The 19,591-nt window shown below is 55.3% G+C and overlaps 1 protein-coding gene across 3 annotated transcripts in view; it reads left to right on the forward strand.

Moving 5' to 3' along the window:
• Positions 1-19,591, forward strand: part of MAP4K5 (mitogen-activated protein kinase kinase kinase kinase 5) — an 80,724-nt gene that overhangs the window by 52,611 nt on the left and 8,522 nt on the right. Inside the window, exons 13-28 of one of the 3 annotated variants that reach the window (XR_006415312.1) lie at positions 373-451; positions 1,662-1,720; positions 2,572-2,639; positions 6,848-6,892; positions 8,320-8,362; positions 8,940-9,150; positions 10,073-10,170; positions 11,047-11,088; positions 11,810-11,894; positions 11,987-12,066; positions 13,020-13,080; positions 13,294-13,296; positions 13,400-13,514; positions 15,638-15,696; positions 17,140-17,243; positions 19,161-19,280. Coding sequence is in view for 2 of the 3 variants with exons in the window: in XM_044436181.1 (XP_044292116.1) it covers positions 373-451; positions 1,662-1,720; positions 2,572-2,639; positions 6,848-6,892; positions 8,320-8,362; positions 8,940-9,150; positions 10,073-10,170; positions 11,047-11,088; positions 11,810-11,894; positions 11,987-12,066; positions 13,020-13,080; positions 13,294-13,296; positions 13,400-13,514; positions 15,638-15,696; positions 17,140-17,243; positions 19,103-19,280 (1,330 nt within the window). In the remaining variant the exon portion in view is untranslated. Of the gene's footprint in view, positions 1-372; positions 452-1,661; positions 1,721-2,571; positions 2,640-6,847; positions 6,893-8,319; positions 8,363-8,939; positions 9,151-10,072; positions 10,171-11,046; positions 11,089-11,809; positions 11,895-11,986; positions 12,067-13,019; positions 13,081-13,293; positions 13,297-13,399; positions 13,515-15,637; positions 15,697-17,139; positions 17,244-19,102; positions 19,281-19,591 lie in introns of all 3 variants that reach the window. The other 2 variants (XM_044436181.1, XM_044436183.1) reach the window with 2 other exon arrangements.

The raw sequence follows: 19,591 nt of genomic DNA on the forward strand, positions 1-19,591 counted from the left end.
AAAAGAAGGAAGAAGAAGTTGCCCTGGCCAGATCATATATTTTAACAATTAAAATGATGTTTAAATAAAAAGGTCTTTACCTGGCGCCGAAAAACCAGTAACGACGGTGCCAGGCGGACCTCTTTGGGGAGTGAATTCCATAAGTTGGGCGCCACCGCAGAGAAAGCCCTCCTCCGAGTACTTACTCTCCTAATTTCTTTCATATTTATTTTATATTGTTATTTTTATATTGTTATTTTTGTATTTTACTTCATGTTGTGAGCCGCCCCGAAGCTTCGGCGAATGGGGCGGCATAGAAATGTTTTAATAAATACATACATAAATACATCTCGGGCTTTGCGGCCGCTGATGCTGCCCTTTCCGTCCCTGTAGCCTCACCCCGTCATTCGCCACACCATCCGCTCCACCAACCGGAACGTTCGAGCAGAAAGGACGGCTTCTGAAATAAACTGTGAGTTTCTCCTACATGTTTTAGACAAATTACCTTCCACCCGGTCGAGTGCCAAGTAAAGCACTTAAGGCCCTCCTTTGCAAGTCAGAGTGATAGCGTTCGAAGTTCCTCCCTGAGTTGAGAAATCCTTCCGGAGTAGCTGTCTGGACTGTGTCCAGAGGACGCAGAAAGAAGCCAGCCAGCAGGTGCCGGCTGCGCACCTTGGCTCCTGCTGGAGCTGCGAGCGTTGCCTCAGCATTCCGGGCATTTCAGAAGGTTGCCCATACCAGGTCTCAAGAAAAACCTAGAACTTCGGGTCCTTGGCAGGGGGATTGCATGTGTCATGTCCCTGTCTCATCCTGCCCCCCCACCCCTACTGATCAGTGGTGCCAAAGCAGTATTTCTGCTTCAAAAGAAAGCACGTGCCTAATTGGAAAAGCAAACTTGTGCTCTGGGCGGCTTTCAGGAACACAATTCCACTTTGAGAAGAACGCTTCCCACACAGCTTTTTAAAAAGCAAAAGTGCTGCTTTTTTGTCAGTACCAGGAAAATTCAGCCGTGGAGGAGTCACAAGCGAGGCAGGGCCACCTTTGCCCCTAACCCACGAACCAAGAACACCTGGATCGCCAAGCCTCTGATGCGCAGCTTGTTGAATCAGAACATAAAAGCTACTCCACCGAAAATACGTTGTAAAGCAGAAGCAGCCTTGCTCTGTGTCGTGGCCCATAATCTCAGTCATGATATTTTCTCCGAAGGCAGTTAGTCCTTCGGGTTTTCATAGGAACTGACTAGTAGCATCCCTTTTACATTCCTTTACCTGCTTGTTTTATGTAGCTTAAGGAATGTGTTGCAGATGAAGGAGCTGGTACTTTATATTATTTTATGCCTTGTTAGTTCCCCTCAGTTTTTCTTTCTTCTTTTCATGTGGGTATTATGAGAAATTCTATATTCATGTATTATGAGAGGAAACACTTAGAAATCGAATAGTGGTGATGTTCTGAGGAAGAGCATTTTGAAGCAAAAATGGCCACCCGCTTTAGGGGCATATTAAAATGCAGTACTACTTAATAGCCTGACTATTTATGAGTTTGCAATAGGTTCTTCTAAACTGCTTCTGGTAATTAATTTGAGTGTTTGGCTTTGAAGGAGGACCTGGAAAAGAGAATGATGTGAGCTCTGCTTTAAAAGAATGTGAAGTTTATTTAAAGTTGCAAATATCCATATTTTACAGTTGACAAGTTGCAGTTCGAACCACCTTTAAGGAAAGAAACGGAAGCCCGGGATGAAGTGGTAATAGTAGTAGTAGTAGTAATATTTTTAACCCTTTTTATGTTGCACTTCAGCCCCCAAAGGCCCCTAGAGTGATTTGCAGTCAGTAAAGTAACCCTGCCTGCAGTATGGGGAGGGAAAGGGGGAGGAAAGTAGGCTTATAGTATAATTTGAGAGGCGTGTCTCATCTAGGATATGGTCACATTTATTGCAAGTTTGTATAGTGGCTTCACAACAACCCTGCGAGGCAGGTTGCTGGTCCTCTGGTTTTCTGATTTGAGTCGGGCGCTTGGTGAGCTCAGTGTGGAGGGTGGAGGTGTGACCCCCGAGCCCCCCCCCCCCGTAGCACATGCTTTCCCCACTGGAGCGGCCTCCCAGTTTGAGAGACCTTGGAAAGCCGGGCGGGAGAGGAGCCCCTGCACTGAGCCAAGAGGTTTCGCTCAGTTCATTGCTTGGCAGCCCGTAGTTAACTCAGATGCTGGAATAAGTTGCCTTCAGGTTGTCAAATGCTGGGCTGGGTGAAGGACCTGCAATAGATCCCTAAAGTGCCCCTGAGCTTGCAGAGCTCATGGCTGAGGTGGACGGGCACCACCCACACACACCTTGTTGGGGGGTTGCTGAAGGTGATGCCCCACTTCTGTGGCTCCAGTGCCTTTGGCATGTGAGGCCGACGCCTGGCCTGGCCTGAGGAGGGTCCCAGCTGCACCCGGCTGTGGTGGTGTCTCCTCTCAACAGCCTCCACTGGAGGTGTGGCGTCCGGCCTAGATTCTCCCCACAGAAGAGTCCGGCGTGCTCCCCAGCTGTTCACCCTCGCTTTGCACGCCAGTGCGATGTGCTCAGAGAGGCTCAACTGGCACTTTCTGCCCCCGCAGGTGGTGGCAGGAGGCGCCCACTTCGCCTCCCACTGGAGTCCTTTTGCCGAAGGAGGAAGCTGTGCCAAGTAAGTGTTTCTGAGGCCGCATCTTGAATAAAAAACGCCGTGTTCCCAGGTCACCATCCCTTTGGCAGGGAAGCAGCGGGGGGGGGGGGGCAAGGCCAGCTTGGCTCCCCGTCCAGCCCCTAGGGCTCGCTCGGATGGTCCCCCAGCCTTGCCCCGACTGCCAATCATTTGGGGTCTTACTTCTGTGCCAGGGGGCTCTTGCACAGAGCAGCAAATGGCTGGGAGAGCCGCAAGCCAGAACAGCGGCTGCTCCTAGCGCCGTCCTTTGGTCTCCTGCACGGCGGGGGTGCAGCTCTGCAGATCCTCTTCGAAACAGAACCAGGCCCTCGGGCAGAAGGACAGTTCGCCGCCCCGCAGCCCTTGGGCAGCACTGCCTCAAGGGATGCCACAAAGCTGGCGTGCCTGGCACAGTTCATCGGCCTGCCAGGATGTGGGCGGGAGGAAGTGCTCCAGGTGCAGCAGATCGCCTGCCAAAGGGGCCGGCTGACCCTTTTGCTCCCGGCTCGCGCGCCAGCCTGCCGCGAGTCGAGCGTCGAGCGTGGCACCCGCTGCTGCAGGCAGCAGCCTGGCCACAGGGCAGCCGGCAGGTTGCTTTGCTTCCCGGCCCGCTCCTTGGCAGCTCTTCACTACTGTATTTTATTTGACGTGTTTCAGCCGAGAGAGCAGCTTGTGCTCAGCCAGTGAAAGCAAGACACCTCCCACCCACAGGCGTTCGGCCAAGGAAGTCGGAGGTGCGCAAGGAAGGGGAAGCGGGGGAAGATGTGTGTCAAAGATCCGCCAGCAGGTTCTGGCGGATCCAGGCCCGCCCGAGTGCAGACGGAGCCCTCCTGACACCACGGGGACCGGGCGGCTCGCGTCTTCCCCTCAGCTGCGTCCCGTGCGTCTGCCCCGGAGCGTCCGGCTCTCGGACAGAAGCCGCCAGTGCAGCCAGTCCCCTTCTGGAGGCAACGCTTCCCGTCCAGTCTTCTCTCTTGGCCATCTGTAGGGACACTTCGCGGAGAAGTAACTTGAAACTCCCAGAACACTCTGGCACTGGAAAAACTGTGTAAGGAATTTGTGGCATTGCCTGCCAGCGTTGCTCTGCAGCCGCGAAGGCTGGCCCGGCCCGGCCCGGCCCAGCCCGGCCTAGAAAGTGTGGTGTGGAGTGTTTTGGTGGATACTTGTGAGCCGGGATTCCCAAGATCTTGTGGGCTACGGGGAACTGCCTGGGAAGAGCGCACGCTCATCCTGCCAGAAAACCAGCAGTGATGGGGGAAGCGGTCCAGCCCCGCAAAATAGCTTTGCCTCACAAGGCTCCTCTCCTGCCCTGCAGCGCAACCTGGGCAGCCCGGGAACGGCTTCTGCTGCCTCCTGCCTCCGTCTCTCTTTCGGCCTGTCCGCTCTTGCCCGGTGCTACTCTTCACCTGACATTCGTATGCACTGGAGCTTTACGCCAGCCTTTCCCAACCTGGCACCCTCCGTGTGCGTGACACTAAAACTCCCATTGCTCCCAGCCAACATGCTCATGGCTGTGGATGATGGGAATTATGCTCCAGGACATCCGGAGGGCATTCAGTTGGGGAAGGCAATTGCACAGGTCAGGGGGCAGGTCCCTGCTGCCAGGAGCTCGCGATGTAAGGGCGACGACAAAGGAAACGCAGGAAGGGTTGTCTTAGGGAGGAGGTGAGTGGGGGAAACATTTGCACGTACTTTGGCTCGCTTTCGTGCGCATTGGTGGCAAACGAGGAAGGCCAAAGGCTTTGGGGCACGCGAGTGTGCGTGGAGTGGTCTGTGTTCTGTTTCTTTAACATGTCTTCTTCCACTGCAGAAAAGCCTGGTGCTTTTGTAGGTCCGGGACAGCGTTCTTCTGACTAGCGCAAGAGGCTTTGCCTTCCGCCCCCTCCCCTCCCCACCCCTCCCCGTCCCTTCGCTCTGTGTTTCCTTTGTGCCCTTCTTGATCTGCGAAGCCCTGCGTGGTGTGTTCTGCCGTGCCTTCCCGGCCTGTGGCGGCTGATAAGGAAGGCGCACACAGGAAGTTTGGGCTTCTGGCATTCCTCGTGCCCCTGGCGGCAGTCGACACTCGGGCACAGCCGCGCGCGAGGGGGGTCTAGAGGGGCTGGCGGCCAGCTCCTGGTGCCTCCGTCACCTGCGGTGCCGAAGCGAGCGCCGCGGCAGTCCGACACGTCCAGCGCGAGAGAGTGCATCTGCCACTCCCTTGGAGATCGCATTCTGCTCAGCAGCATAAACAGGAAATGCTTGGGTTTGGGGAGGCCTGGAATCCTGGAGAATGTCACCACCACACAGAAAAAAAGCGTTCTTTGAGCCGTGGCTTTTGAGCTGCTTTCTGTGCTTTTAGGCTCGGCCAGAAACAACACGGTCCAGATTGATGGCCTGCGTCAGGGGTCAGCTGTGTGTGAAAGGGCGGCTGTGCCAGCCAGAGGGAGCTTTTCATCCGAGAGACTTGCAGCTTGCTCGCTCTCCCTCCCTCCCTCTCAGTCTCTCGCTCTCCTACTGAACCCCATCCCGGCTGAAGTGCCCTCTGGATCTTCTCCGTGCTGAATTTATGAAGTCAGCGCCTTGATCCATCTCAGCTGTGTGATTTCATATCATTTTAACAAGATATTTAGGAATGGCCTTTCTGCTCCAACCAGAAACCAGCATTTCGACTCAGAATGGTGAGGTTGGGTACAAACCCTCTTTAGAACACCCAGAGAGCAGCGTAAAACAGTGTCAGCCCTCCCAAAAGCCAGCAGACAAAGCAAGCCCCTAAAGCCTGGCGCGGATCGGGACCCTCCGGCCTGCCTGGGAGGAAGCGCCATGATCTGGGTGCTGTTTCCTGCCCCACCAGCCTGACCTTTCTTGGTGCCCTGAAAGAAATCCATCAGTTGTAGACGGCTTTGTACCGGAGGAGGCAGTCGCTTAGATATCCTGGCCCGAGACCAATTAGGCGTTTATGAGGAAGAAGCGGCTCTCTCTTATTGTCAGCCCGGGGCCAGTCCCCGGGAATGTTGTCGTCCTGCAAAGGCGCTGCGGCACTTCAGAATCACCGTCAGCTCATGGGGAGGCGGCTGCAAGCGCTTCGCCTCCGAACCCCCTCACTCGTGCGCCTCAGAGCAAAGCTGAGCCAGGCGTGGCTCTGGGGGCAGCGAGGGAGCTGCCCCGCCATCCCAGAGGGCGAGGAATCGTTCGCATCCCCCTGCTCAGGGCGGAGAGGCCTTTGCAGTGGCAGACGCCCGGGATGGCCCTTCCCGCTTTCTCCTGGCACCGTGACCCGTTTTGGGAAGGGGCTGCGCACTGGTCCATGCCGGGCACCCTCAGGAAGCACGCGGGCCCTTTCCTTCGAGCCACACGTGCTTGGGCTGGGGAGGGGACTGGACGCCTGGCCACGTGGCGTCCGCAGGGCCTGTGTGCGGGCACCCCTGCCAGCGCTGCATGTGCCCCGTGCCTTCGCTGGGAAGCAGAATTGCCGCTCCTCTTGTAATCGCTTTCCTCCCGAGCCGGAGTTGCTGACCTGCCTGCCAGCTAGGCAGAAAACTGCCTGGGGCACCAGAAATGGCAGCTGAACCGGGCCATCTCCCTGCCTCGGGGGCTTTGAATGGCCACGCTCCGCCTTGGCGCCTTAACTGAGATGAGCTGATCTCAGCAGGTCGCCTCCCTCCTCCCCTGCTGAAGGCTGTGCCCCCCCTCACCCATTTCTCAGCTTTGCAGGTGTGCTGCTCCCCACCCCCACCTGACCTCTTTACCTGACTTGGGAATGCTTATCTGGCTTTAAAGTCTACTGAAGTATGGAGGCGGGATGGCAGAGGAGATGCCGTGTAGCTGGGGAGAGGAGGAGCTCCTGCCCTGGCAGGCTGCTCACTCCCAGCCTCAGCCCCCCATCTAGAGAGTACACAAATCGGCCTGACTTGCAGGGCTGTCGTAAGCATCATGTGTGTTTGGACTCCAGTGCCGTCATGGCCAGTGGGGGCTCTGGCTGGGGTTGTGGCGGAGGTTGTCCCACCCATGCAGGGGAATCTGTGGGGAGGGGGACGAGGCAGAGAACTCTGCCCCTTCCTTCTACGGATGCCATTTCTCTCCCACTCACTGTGACACCAAACAGAATTTTGGGGTCCCAAAGACAGCACTGCCTCACGCAGGAGAAACCGACGCTCTTCGGCCATCCATCCCCGTCTGCGTTTCGTTTGTCACTGCCTTTTCTTACTGTTTCATTTTATAAACATTTTATCTAGGGGACTTCTTACCAAATTTGGCGACGGCCACGAAGATGCTGAGGAGTGAGTGACTTCTTCTTCACCTTTGACTTCCTTCCTTCTTCCCTGACTGATAACCAAATTATTTCTGCTTTAAAACATAGCTGTCTAGCCCTTGGATGTGTGTCCCCCAGCCCACACGCACACATGGGCACCTGCCCACCCATCCCGTGGCCAGACCCACAGCACCGAGCGATGAGGAGGCTCTTTTGGGGCTCTTCTGGGGCTCTTTCACTCCCCCCCCCCCACACTTTGCAGGCTCCGTGCAGCATCCACTACGATTCTTTGCGTGGTTCTGTCCAGAAATGTTGACCACTTGGCCATGGCATCCTCTCTGAAGCTGCTCCCACCTTGTGCCCAAGCTTGCATGTTTCCGATGGCCTTTATATTTTTATCACCATCTGGCAGCATAATTCTGTAAAATGAGGCATGCCCAGGCTAGAGTAATAGGAGAATTGGAGTTTGTTTTTTTTAATTGATAAAAATCTGCTCTAAATTAAGCCTAGTTCAACCCTATGCAGGTCTCTGCGGGAACAAAAATGGTGCATGGTCACCCCTCCCCATCAAAAAAATCAGAATTTACTGATGGGCTCCGGCAACCCGCCACAAGGCCTTGGAAGGCGGCGGGGCCTCTCAAAGGCAGGCTCACCCCCTGCCCCAGGAGGGCTGCCAGGTTGGACCCCCGCGTTGTCAGAAGGCTGGGCCAGAAGTTTCCGCCCACTGCTCCCATGCCCAGAAGCAAAGGAGCTTGGGAATCAAGGCCAGGTTTCTGGAGGGCCACAAGGCGCTTTGCCCAGGCTCCATGGCACTTCCCGGCCCTGCCGTAGGGCTGTGCGGGCAGGAGGAGCCCCCAAGGGCTGCGCTGGCCATTCTGTGCCAGGGAAAACCTGAAGAGACCGAGCGCACCTGCTTGCTCCTTTGCTTCCCCTCCCGTTACCTGGGCAGAGACCCGTGCAGGATACTGGTGCCCCCTCTCCAGGGATCCCTTCGACCCCTGGCACCCGTGGGGCACGGCTCACTCCTCTTCCGGGCAGAGCCCTGTACTCACACGGCCGGGCAGCCACGTTCGCCTCCCCGCGAGCCACCGAGGCCTGCTCAGCTCTGTGCCCACCCAGGCTCTCTCCCCCAGGGACCCTGGCAGGCTGCTTCTGGGGGGCTGCTCCTGGCTTTGGGGTCTTGCCGGAGGAGGCGGCAATGCAGCAGCTCCTGCTGTGTGACAAGCTGACGCGCTGCCCGCAGCCCCCCGCTCTCCCCCTTCTCTTCTGTTTTGCTTAGGCAGCTTCCATAGAAGTCGGCTGTTGGAGCAGGAGACATTGTTTTAAAATGAATAACCAAGCCAAAGAACTAACCAATAGCTTCTTGACATTATGAGAAATCATGAGCACCTGATGCACGCAGGTCGCTGGGCTGGAATAAGGAGCTTTTCTCTCGGGTCTGTCTTTCTCTTTTAGATCAACGCTGAAGCGGGCAGAACCGCCTCCACTACCTCCAAAGGTGAGTGGGCACCGCCCCAGAAAGCCGTGCCGGCAGACTCCCGCTTAGCCCCGATGCGGAACCCTCGGGACTCCTTTACAGGAACGGTGCATTCAGAACAGGGAACGGAACCCGAGGCCCCTCTGCGCCCTCCATCCCCCTGGGTGCAGCCAGGTGCTGGGAGGGGAGGGGAGGGGAGGGGAGGGCTGTGTTGCCTCACGCATCCGAGGGCCGCTGGCTGCGGGAAGCTGCTCCGCCTGCTCTGCGGCCCCCTCGGCCTGGCAGAGCTCCCCTTCCAGGGCCACACTTTCGCAAAGAGACACCTGCTCGCCGGGCCAGCAAGCCGCTCGGTTGCACCCAGTAAATTGCCGCATGGTGACGGCTGTGCACCCTGCCCTCTCTTCCCCCAAGCATGCCTGGAATGCCAGAGGCGGAGCACGGCAGCAGTGGGGTGGCCGGCTCGCCTAGCGAGGGGCTGGGTGTGGGGAGAGGCTCTGTGGGAGCCGGCGGGGGGCAGCGTGGGAGGGGGAGGAGGCCTGCGGGCTGCCCCAGCCGCAGGAGGGCAGCCCGGACCCCGCCTCGCTCTGTTCCCCTCCAGCCTCGGCTCAGCCTGTACCAGGAGGAAGGCCTTGCTGACGACGAGAAGTCCCAGACGATCAAGTACTGCCCCGACCCGCATGGCCATGCCCTGCCGGCCCACAGGAGGCAAAGCATCCCGGTGTGCGGGCCGCAGACGGAGCCCTGCCCGCTCGGCATGACCAGCAGCGCCAGCAGCCCTGGCTTGCTCACAGCCAGATACGGTGACATGGGTGAGGCGCTGCGGCTCCCGGCGGCGCTGTCCTCCGGGGCACACGGGGCAGCGGGCAGGGTGCTCCCTGGCCCTCGCAGCATCTCCTAGCTGGCAGCGAAACCGTCAGAATGTTGCTGAGCGAGCATCCGAGCCCCCGCCAGAGCTCACGCCCCTCTCGTGCGCGGGGCGAGGGGGACACTCAGAGTGCCAATGCTTGGGACCCCTCCACCTTGCCCTCACCCCACCGGGGTGCAGAGGGACTGGGTTCTCATCCAGCCTGTCTGTGTGGGCTTCAGTGGCCGGCTGACTTGGGAGCCCATGTGCCACTCCACATCCGAAGCCAATGGGCAGCCGTTCACAGCATGATGCTGCCCCAAAACATGGAGCGAAGCCAAGGGACTCGCCCTGGACAGGCAGGCTGGCCGGCCTGCTTCCGCTTGGAGGCCAGACTCCCAAATGCTCTGCATGAGCTGACATTTTGCAAGTTAAACACTGAACTGGGAGCCAATCCACTCATTGCCAAGTTACGCCTGTTAGTGTTGGTGGTTATTTGACACGTGTGAAGTGCCTGAAACGTTCTCAGGTCTATAAAGAGAAAGAGAACGGTTCGCTACCTGACCGACACAACACAAAAGAAACAAGGGAGGAGGAGGGAGGAGGAAATCGAGTGCCCCTTCCCTGGGGATGGATGTGGTTGAGCTGTCTCCCTTGCCGTGACGGCCTTCCTCGGAGCCCGGGGCACAGGCTTGCAGTGGCCGATGGCAGACTGGACTTCCCTTCGGCTCAGCTCAGGGTTGGTTCGGGCAGGGAGTGGGTGGGCGAGCAAGCTTGAACGTGTGTGTCCAGATAGCTCTCCCTCGGGCTCCCCACCCCCACTCCCATCCCCATTTGCTCAGCCCACTTTTTGGTCATTCTTGCTGATTTAAAACTTTGCTTTTTAGGCAACGGGGACAGCGTGCCAAAACTCCTCGAGGAACATGCGGAGGGGCTAGGCCATGTGCCACAGCTGCCACGGAAGAAGGACAAGCGGGAGTTTCCGGTGGGTGGGGGTTTAGCGTCTTGTCCCACAATGCAGCCAAAGTGTCAGGATTTGTGACTGCCCAGACACCTCCGTGGGAACCCCCCGTGCCCAGAGCGTGGCCATCCAGGACTTGGTAGGCAGGGGTGGTGGGGAGAAAGCAGCTCAGGCCAAGACGGTGGTTCGTCTCTGACGAATAAGCGTTGGGAGGAAGGTGCCCTTTTCCCTTCTGTCTTGAAACTTCCCTAAACAGGGCAGGGAGTTCTTTTACTATATCACTTGGGTTCTGTAAGCTAAGGAAGCCTTCCTCAAGCTGGTGCCCCTCCAATATTGGGGACTGCATTGGCCATATTGTCTTGAGCTGATGGAGGGCACCTGGAGGGCACTGGGTTGAAGGAGATCGAACTGAGGGTTATGTGAGCCGATCCCATCCTCCGCCTGAGCTTTGCTTTCCTTTTCACCTTTTCCTGACTGATACGCCCAACATTTACCAGGTCCATGAAGCAGAAGTCCTGGTCAAGCCATGCTGATTTTTAATTTTTTTTAACAAAATTTCACATACAAATTAATACACTTATTTTGTTTACGACATGGTACACTGCCTTTGGTTCAGTTGAAAATTTGGGGGTTCTGTAAATAAAACCCAATCTTGGCAGCCCTCATCCTTTCCTTGATGCTGCACTGTAAACAACAAAACTCAGCATTCTGTGCTCTTGTAACGGGACATGAAAGATGTTGATGAAGTGCCAGGCCTGGAGAAACATCCCAGGATGTGTAGGCGGTGAGGGCAGATCCAAATCTCTAGGCAGTCTTAGCCTGCTGCGTCTTTTGAACCCTTCCTTTTAAGGTTTGACTCTCCAGAAGTAAATGTAATTGAGTCTTTTCTTCTGTCTGCAGAGGCCAGCGATTAACGGCCTGCCCCCAACGCCCAAGGTGCTGGTAAGAGCTCTTTTTAATTGTGAAGTGGGAGTGACGCAACACTCGGTGGAAAGGGCTTTGTAGCCCCAAGAGGAAGGGATTAAATACTGGACCGTTTGCAGGCTTCCTTCCCTCATGCAGCTAATTCATTTCCCCCCTGCTTTTGATTGAGTCTCCTGCTAACGAGGACGGAGGTTTTCAGGGGGATCTGGCCAGTGTCTCCTCTTTACTAGCTCGCTAGGGAGCAGGGGTGTTTTTAAGTGGAAGGTGAAGAGAGACCGGTTCTCATGGGGAAGGCTGTTTGCTGTTCAAAAAGCCCCTCTTCCCAATCCCAGGCTTGGCCGGCGGTGGCGCAGAGCAGAGGAGGTCCCACGATGGCTCCCAGGTGTCCCCCAGCAGGTCAGGACCAAGTCTTGGTGACTTGGGTGTTGCTGGTAAAGGACCGCTTAAAAGCAGCAGTGCCTTAAAAGCAGTAGCTAGCCAGAATAATTATAAATAACCATTTGGTGCACTCTCCACATTAAGCAGCTCTGCTCATTAATGTGATTCCTTCTGCTTCTCTTTGGGAAGCTGCAAATTTCTCCGCACGGAGGGCCCGTTGCTCGGCTCCTGTTCTGGCTTCTGAGATTCTGCTGCCTGCTGCCCACTCCTCCTTTGGCCGTACATGAGAAGACGGGAAACGACTTAGCTTTAAAATCTCCCACCCAGCCGGGCTTGATCTGTTTGGATTTTGCCATTCCAGATGGGAGCTTGCTTCTCCAAAGTGTTCGATGGCTGCCCATTGAAGATCAACTGTGCCACGTCATGGATACACCCAGACACAAAAGGTGCGGTTGCTATCCACGTGTGAGCTTGGAATACAGCCTTCCCCCTCTGCTTCTGATCAGGCTGAGCTGGTTTTCCCTCCGCCGTCTTGCAGATCAGTACATCATCTTTGGGACCGAAGAGGGCATTTACACGCTGAACCTCAACGAGCTGCATGAAGCCACCATGGAGCAGGTGGGAGAGCACCTTTTCACGCGTGCCACGTGGAGTGGCTCGGGATCTCTTTGGGGTGGGGTCCAGGAGGGGGCGAAAGCAACGCAGCCACAGTTTGAGAATCCTTGGAAACGAAATGGTCCTCCATAGCAGCTTTGAAGTGCTGGAAGAAACAGACCGAGCCTGCTGACGAGTGGAGCAAATCCATTTTCGTCCTCCATAGTGGCTACGGAGCATTCAAGGGGCCAAGTGGAGCGAGGACTTCGCCGCGGTTGCCGAGTGCAGCGCTTTGCTGTCGAAACCCAGAGTCCCCGCCCCCCCACTTCTCACTGCTGCCCACAGGGGGTGATGAAAATGGACCCCCCACCTCCCAGAGTTGCCCAGCCCTGTCTTAAGGAGCAGCTGGCCGCCAGAGGATTGCACATCAACTGTTCTCCCCCAACTAGTTTCCCCCATCCTTGGTTGCCACACTTGGCTGCATCCGGAGAATGTTCTCATTAGATCGATTCTCTGGGCTGCTCTGCCTTTATTTTTTCTGCCGTTCGTTTTTAAGATGTTAATGTATAGTTTTTAACTGTCCCACATCGTTTCTGGGCAACGCTGAGGGTTGAAATGTTGAAGAAGAGGAGAACGTTGGTGTTGTTTGCCAACTCTGATTACATTATTATTAGAAAAGAAGAGGGTAGACACCTCAGGGCTTAACCGCAGGGCTGACTCCTGCGCACATTTACCTAGGAAAAGGCCCCATCAGACATGACCTCAAGCCCCCTTCTCAGTGCCATCCGAGACGTTCTTCTTGCTCTTGGCAGCCATGAGGGCATCTCGCTTAGTCCGAGGAATTCCAGGCGCCAGAGACCACGTTCCTGCTTATGCGGCACACTCTGCCTGCCCGGAATTCCCGGGCTCTGGGAACAAAGGGTCCCTGCCCTGCTTTCTTTCACCCATGGGACCCTCTGCTGCTTCCTCCCTTCTAGCTCTTTCCACGGAGGTGTACATGGCTGTACGTCATCAACAACACCCTAATGTCACTCTCAGGTATGTGAATGTCTGAAGAACTGTGCCACGAAACTTAAGTGCTGGGGGAAATACCCAAGAAATGCTCTTTCGGGGAATCTTTTCCTGGGTGTGTGGAATTTAGCTTGGCTTGATAGTTCACAGAAATCAATTTTTCTTTCTTCCCCTCTTGTTTGTCTTCTGCTCTCTGCATTTTCCTTGGACCTCTGGATGTTTCGGGGCTGTCCTTTTTAGAAGGTAATTTCCACACCGGCGTATTTCTCTTTGGTTTTTAGCACGGTTTGTCGTGCCCCTCTGATGCCTCAGAGTCTGAGGTGGGTCCTGTCTGTTTGTGTTGCAGGGAAAACCTTCCAGCTTTACTCGCACAACCTAATAGCTTTGTTTGAACAAGCCAAAAAGACAGGGCTGGCAGCCCACATCCAGACCCACCGATTCCCAGATAAAATATTACCAAGGTAAGCTGGTGGTTTCTGCCCCTTGGACGCTGGTGGAGAAAGCAGTGTTGTTCCGATCAGTGGGGGGGGGGGGAGACTTCCAGCCCGCAGGAGGTCCTTCCATCTGCAGAGCAGCCCTGCAAGATCAGGGATATCCTCTCATCCCCAGCACGACGGCCCTTCCTCCCACTCCGACCCACCTTGCCTCTCCCTCCCTGCAGTGGGGCTTTAAAGGGGTCTTGGCTATTGTGTTGGGGCTGCACACCCCCCTGCTGGCCTGGAGATCCCACCCTGTGCTCACCCAGGACCAGGATGGCCGCCTGGCCACAAGAGGCTCCCCATTCGCACAACACATGGTCCATCTGGTGCTGGTTTTAGCGAGAACAGATCGCCCGGTCTTGGAACGCTTTGATCCACGTGCACGGTCTCCAAGCCCATCAGACAGTCCTGGGCTGGATCATGGAAGCTGCCCTGGGTTCCCCGAAGGAAAAAAGGCAGGAAATACTTACAGAGAGCCAGCGTGGTGCAGTGGTGAAAAGCGTGGGACTGGGACTCAGGCGACCTGGGTTCGAGTCCCCGCTCAGCCATGGAGCCAACTGGGCGACTTTGAGCCAGTCACAGACTCTCAGCCCAGCCTACCTCACAGGGTTGTCGTTGTGGGGATAAGATGGAGGAGGAGAAGGATGTAAGCTGCCTTGAGCCACTTGTAGGAAAAAGGCAGGATATGAATCGAAAAATTGATCGATCAATCGATCGATCGTTTAATGGAGTGATCAGACCAAAGGCTCACCTGTTCCAGCAACTCCTTCCTGCCAGGGCACTGCAAGGTGTGCACCACCCTCCACTTCTGCTTTGCCTGGCAGCTGGCATTCCGGGTCCTGCTTCTCCTCCTCTCCGGGTCTCTCTAACCAAACCCCTTTCAAAGCCGTCGAAGCTGGTGGGTGCCCAGACCCCGTCCTGTGGCAGCACGACCCCCATGCGTGGCATGAAGAAGCGCTTTTCTCATTCCTTCTGAATCTGCTTCCCATCGCTGCCACTGAGTGATGCTCAATTTCTAGTGCTGAGGGAGGGGGAGAACCCCCCATTTTTCCTGTGCTGTGCAGAAAAGCGCTTTTTGGCACTGGTCAGATCTCTTGACGTGCTTGTTTGAGCTCCAGTGTTCTTTGCTGTCCTCAGGGCACCCAAAACCTTTCTGCAAGAGCGGGGAGGGCACCTGCCAGGGGTGTGGCGTGTCTTGTGCGTGGCAGATGGTGCTTCGCCCTGCCATGCCCCGTTTCTCCGCTGAGCGGCCTCGCAGGGGTCTCGAGCTCGTCTCATCACCACTGATTATGAAAAAAAATCTACTTCCAAGGATTGCTGCCCCTTTCTTTCTCATCAGGGCTCACTGAGAAAGGGTCTGAATCAGAAAGGGAAAGATTTAAAATAATAACCACAACAACAACAGCCATCATAAGCCATCCAGAGACTCAGAGTTATTGGACAGCCTAGAAATATCCCAAACAAACAAACAAACAAACCGTACCAGCAAAGCAAGATTGCAAATTTCAGAAAGAAGAAAGGGCAGATTTTACAGTTTGGGGCTGGGGCTTTTCTCTCCCGCCTTCCAAAGTAAGATGGTGGTTGCCACAGGGAGAGAGAGAGAGAGAGAGAGAGAGAGAGAGAGAGAGAGAGAGAGAGAGCGCGCGCGCCCCACTTTGGTGGGGGCACTTCTGTTTGCGGAGAGCCCTCCCCAGGAAGGCCTCCTGCTTGCTCCTTTTATTAAGCTCCCTGTGCCAGAGAGAGACCTTTTTGCATGCCTGAGACTGCCTCCACATGCCGACTTTGTTTTACTCCCCACCTGCTGTTCTACCTGTGTGTTTCTCGATTGCCACTTTCCCCAACGTGGGCGCCTCCAGGAGGTTTGGATTACAGCTTCCTTCCTCCCTCACAATCGCTGCACTAGTTGGGACCGATGGCAACTTATAGTCCAAAATACTTGGGGTTCTCTGGATGGGAAAGGCTGTTGTATAGTACTAATTGAATGTCTTTGTTCTGAAAATAAAGGGGAGGCGGGGGGATATAGGAGCATCAGTGGTGGGTCAGAGCAAGGGTGCCTGCGGGCCAGGCCCTTGGCCTGTTGTCACCAGCCGGCTCTGTAATTTCAGGAAATTCGCCTTAACGACAAAGATCCCGGATACGAAAGGATGCCATAAATGCTGCATAGGTAAGTCTGCAGCTGGGGCTCCCAAGCGCCACCCACCAGGCTCTGTCCCAGCTCTTGTGGAACTTGAAGCTGCCCCGAGCTTGGAGTCCGCTCCAGCGTCCGCTTACGGCTCGGCCCCACCAGGTGCTGCTCAGGCTCCATGCCCGGCCGAAATGGGGCAGGAGGCTCCCGTGCCCCAGGAATTCGGTCTGCACATTTGACTGCCGGTTCCCGGCCGTGTGGGTCTCTCCCCTTGCTTGGCCTGGAAGGCACATGGAGCCGCGGGTGCCCAGGGGACGCCACACGGGAGTCACCACTGGACAGCCCTGCAGCTGCATGTTCGGCAGCCCTGTCAGTGGGAGTAACCCGTTCACCACTCGGCATCCTCATAACAACGATTCGTGTGAACGTTCCTCTTGGGGTTTGGGTTAGGAAGAATTTTTATGCGGTAAGTCTTAAGCTACAGGATAATGAAAAGTGCTGCTCGTGTGTTGCCTTTGCTCTGGTGGCCAGAAAACCAAGGGCGAATTTGGTGGCACAAGTCTTACCTGAATCTTCTTTGGTTTTCTCGTTGCTCCTGGCTAAATGGTGGCATCACACAGCAAAGGTTTCTCCACTCAGATTTCAGACTGATTTAAAAACGGTATTTCTGGTGTGAACTGTATTATCATAGACTTGTAGCGCTGGAAGGGGCCAGAGGCCATCTGGTCCACCCCCTACTCGCTGCAGGGCTCCCCGTTCAACCGCCCCCTCAGAGGGCTGCCCAGCTGCACCTTGAATGCCCCCAGTGTGGGAGAGCCCACCACCTCCCTGGGTTATGGGTTCCACTGTCGCACTGCTCTCACCATCAGGAAATGTTTCTCTGGGGTCGGGAGCGGGGCGTCCTCCCCTCTCAACGTTCCCCCAGCCCGCTCAACTCAGTTCCGGTGTTAAATGTGACCAGTTCGGTTGGTTTAATCCAGGTCATCAGGGTGAGGTGCAGTGGCTGCTCTGTTTGCTGCTGTTCAGCTTGTATCTGCAAGTTGGAGGAAGCCATGGTTTGAGGATGCATGGGATTCTTGCAGAAATGTTATTGTGCCCAGCTTCCAAAGGAGATGGAGAGCCCCTTGCGCCTGCCCCAGACTGCCCCCCCCACCCCCCGTCCCAGGGAGAGGCAGAAGAGAGAGGCCAGAGTGATGGGGGAAGGATCCAGCCCGGCCGCACTGCTTAGCCTGATTTTTGCGTCAGAGACCAGAAACGGTGGGGAGGACGGAAGAAGGGGCCGGACACTGCGCAGCTGCGGGGGTTGCAGGCGAGAGGAAACCGGGTCCGGTTAAGGGAGTGTGAAACCTCACTTTAAAACAATAAACTGTGTGCTATCGAGCTGAACCCTCAGTTTCACGGCTTCTGAGTCCTCTGAACAGCTGCCTGACCGAGGCGAGTTACTCATGAGTCTCTGAATTTCCTGTCTTTTTGCCTCTTTAGTAAGAAATCCCTACACAGGCCACAAGTACCTCTGTGGAGCATTACAGCTGGGAATTGTTTTGCTTCAGTGGTATGAGCCCATGCAGAAATTCATGTTAATAAAGGTATGTTTTGCCTTTTTGCGCAGCTTCTTTTGTTTTGGTTTGTTTTTTTATTTTGGCTTTTATATCCCATTCATTAGCAGAAATCTGTCAGAACAGTTACACAATAAAACCCTGGCGAAACAGTCTGTAACAGCCACAATCAAATTAAAACAATAATATCAGCAATCAGTTTAAAAACAAGTACATCCATCATAAAACATCTGCACGGCCAGTGAAACTTGGCCAGAATGAATGTTAACAGTAGAACCAAAACAAGAACGCACAATAGATGACAATATCTAACAATCCATAACACTAACACTATAATAAAAGCCAATATTCTTCTTAGCTGTTCTGGGCACAAGCTCGCTTGCAAAAGAGGGAAAGTTGCAGGCCTTGCAGCGACAGATTTGAAACGGAGAGTGCGTCTGTGGCCAGGTGGCTTCTGGACTCGGTTTCAGCCGCCGGCGCTTCCCTGAAAGCGCTAAGAGCAGCCTTGCTCAGACCCCAGGTCCACAGGGAGACACAGGGCTGGGGACAAGTCCCTCCCCACACACGCAGTTCGCCCCACAGATTTCCCTTCTGGCATTCGAAGGGCAAATGTGACGTGAGGATCATGGCCCGTGCCTCTTACGAGGTGGGCCATTGCCCTCCGCAGCTTACACAAGCAGGAAGCGACCCTTTGGGCCTGCTTGTTCATTTCCTTAAGGCATTTGTTTGTTTGTTTGTTTGTTTATTTAGGGGACTTCTATGCCGCCCCATTCGCCGAAGCCTCGGGGCGGCTCACAACGATAAATAAATAGAATCCAATAAAACAATATAAATTAACAATATAAATTAAGTCGCCCTGGCCAAAGAATAAAATGAATAAATAATATTAACAATTAAAATAACGTTTGAATAAAAAGGTCTTGGCCTGGCACCAAAAAACAAATGACGGCGCCAGGCGGACCTCTCTGGGGAGCGCATTCCATAGATGGGGCGCCACCGCAGAGAAGGCCCTGCTCTGGGTACTCACCCTTTTTATACCAGTCCTTTAGTCAAGGACTCTTGGCGTGGTTCACGACATGCGTGCTTGTGGGCATAACGAGCATTTGGGACAGTGCCCTGGGCACCACCACAAAACGGCTGCTGTGGAAGGACGCTTCCCAGCCTAAAGCGCTGAGTGTGAGGCAGAGGCAGGGGCCGGGCCTGCAGCTTGCAGCTCCAGCAGAAGCAGGCTGCCCAGGAGGCAGGCGCTTTCTGCTCGCAGCCCTGTGCCAGCCAGCCCATCCCCCCGACCCCCCACCCAAGCCTCTTTCTGCCCTTTCTGGACCAGCTCAGGTGCTCATCCCCACCCTGCCTCGCCACCTGGAGCCTCTCCCTCCAATCCCCCCAAAACGTCCCACTCACAACATCCCTGCTGAGCTGCTCTGAATTCAGGGCCGGGGCCTCCTTTACGGAGCCGGTCCATCTCTCATTTGGCCTTCCTTTTCTTTGACTCTCCCTGACTTGGCCTCCTCCTGATGTGTCCACAGAAAGAGCCTCAGATTTGTCACCTTTGCTTGTTGGGAAAGCGCTGGCCTGTTTTGATCCATGGCTTATTTTAGGGTGTTTAACCCTCGAGCAAACCTTGCCGCCCAGATTCACACAACAGGACAAGCCGCTGAGGCTGGGAGCCTGCAGGCACCGTGCGGGAATGGGACTTCGAACCCTCGGTGCAGCAGCGCTGCAGTCTCGACACATAAGTTAGGCCGCAGCGGATCGCCGTGCCCGTGTGTGCTGCTGGGGATGACGGGAGCACGTGTGACGTCCACCCTGTAAAGAGGCAAATCTTAAGATGGGCCAGTTGCTTTTTGCCGTCTGATCTCCGTTTGATTTTCTTTGCCCCTCTCTCCCAGCACTTTGATTTCCCTTTGCCAACTCCCTTGAATGTGTTTGAAATGCTGGTAATCCCAGAACAGGAATACCCCATGGTGTGCGTCGCCATCAGCAAGGGGGCCGAACCAAACCAGGTCGTTCATTTCGAGACGATCAACTTGAACTCTGCTTCTTCGTGGTTTACAGAAATCGGGGCAGGTGAGAGTCTGGGCTGGTTTTCTTCTGTTTGATGTTTGTTTGTTTGTTTGTTTTCCTTTCTGCGAAAGGCGATGTACATGCCTCAGGGAAGGCTCCGTGGCCATTTAGAGAACCCCGAGGGCCACTTAGATCCCTGGGCCTGACATTCAGCCGCCCCATGGTCCTTGTTTCCCCTGCTCCCGCTGATTGCTTGGATGCCTGCCGCTTCGCAGTCCTGGAACATCTCAGCGACGTTCCCCCCTTCATATGTATCAGAACCTTGATAAGTTAAGGGCGTGACTCTGTGCAGATTTTGCCAGCAGAGAGAGGCC

The sequence above is a fragment of the Varanus komodoensis genome, unplaced genomic scaffold (genome assembly GCF_004798865.1).
Source record: "Varanus komodoensis strain SLA01 unplaced genomic scaffold, ASM479886v1 scaffold3, whole genome shotgun sequence".
Lineage (NCBI taxonomy): Eukaryota > Metazoa > Chordata > Lepidosauria > Squamata > Varanidae > Varanus > Varanus komodoensis.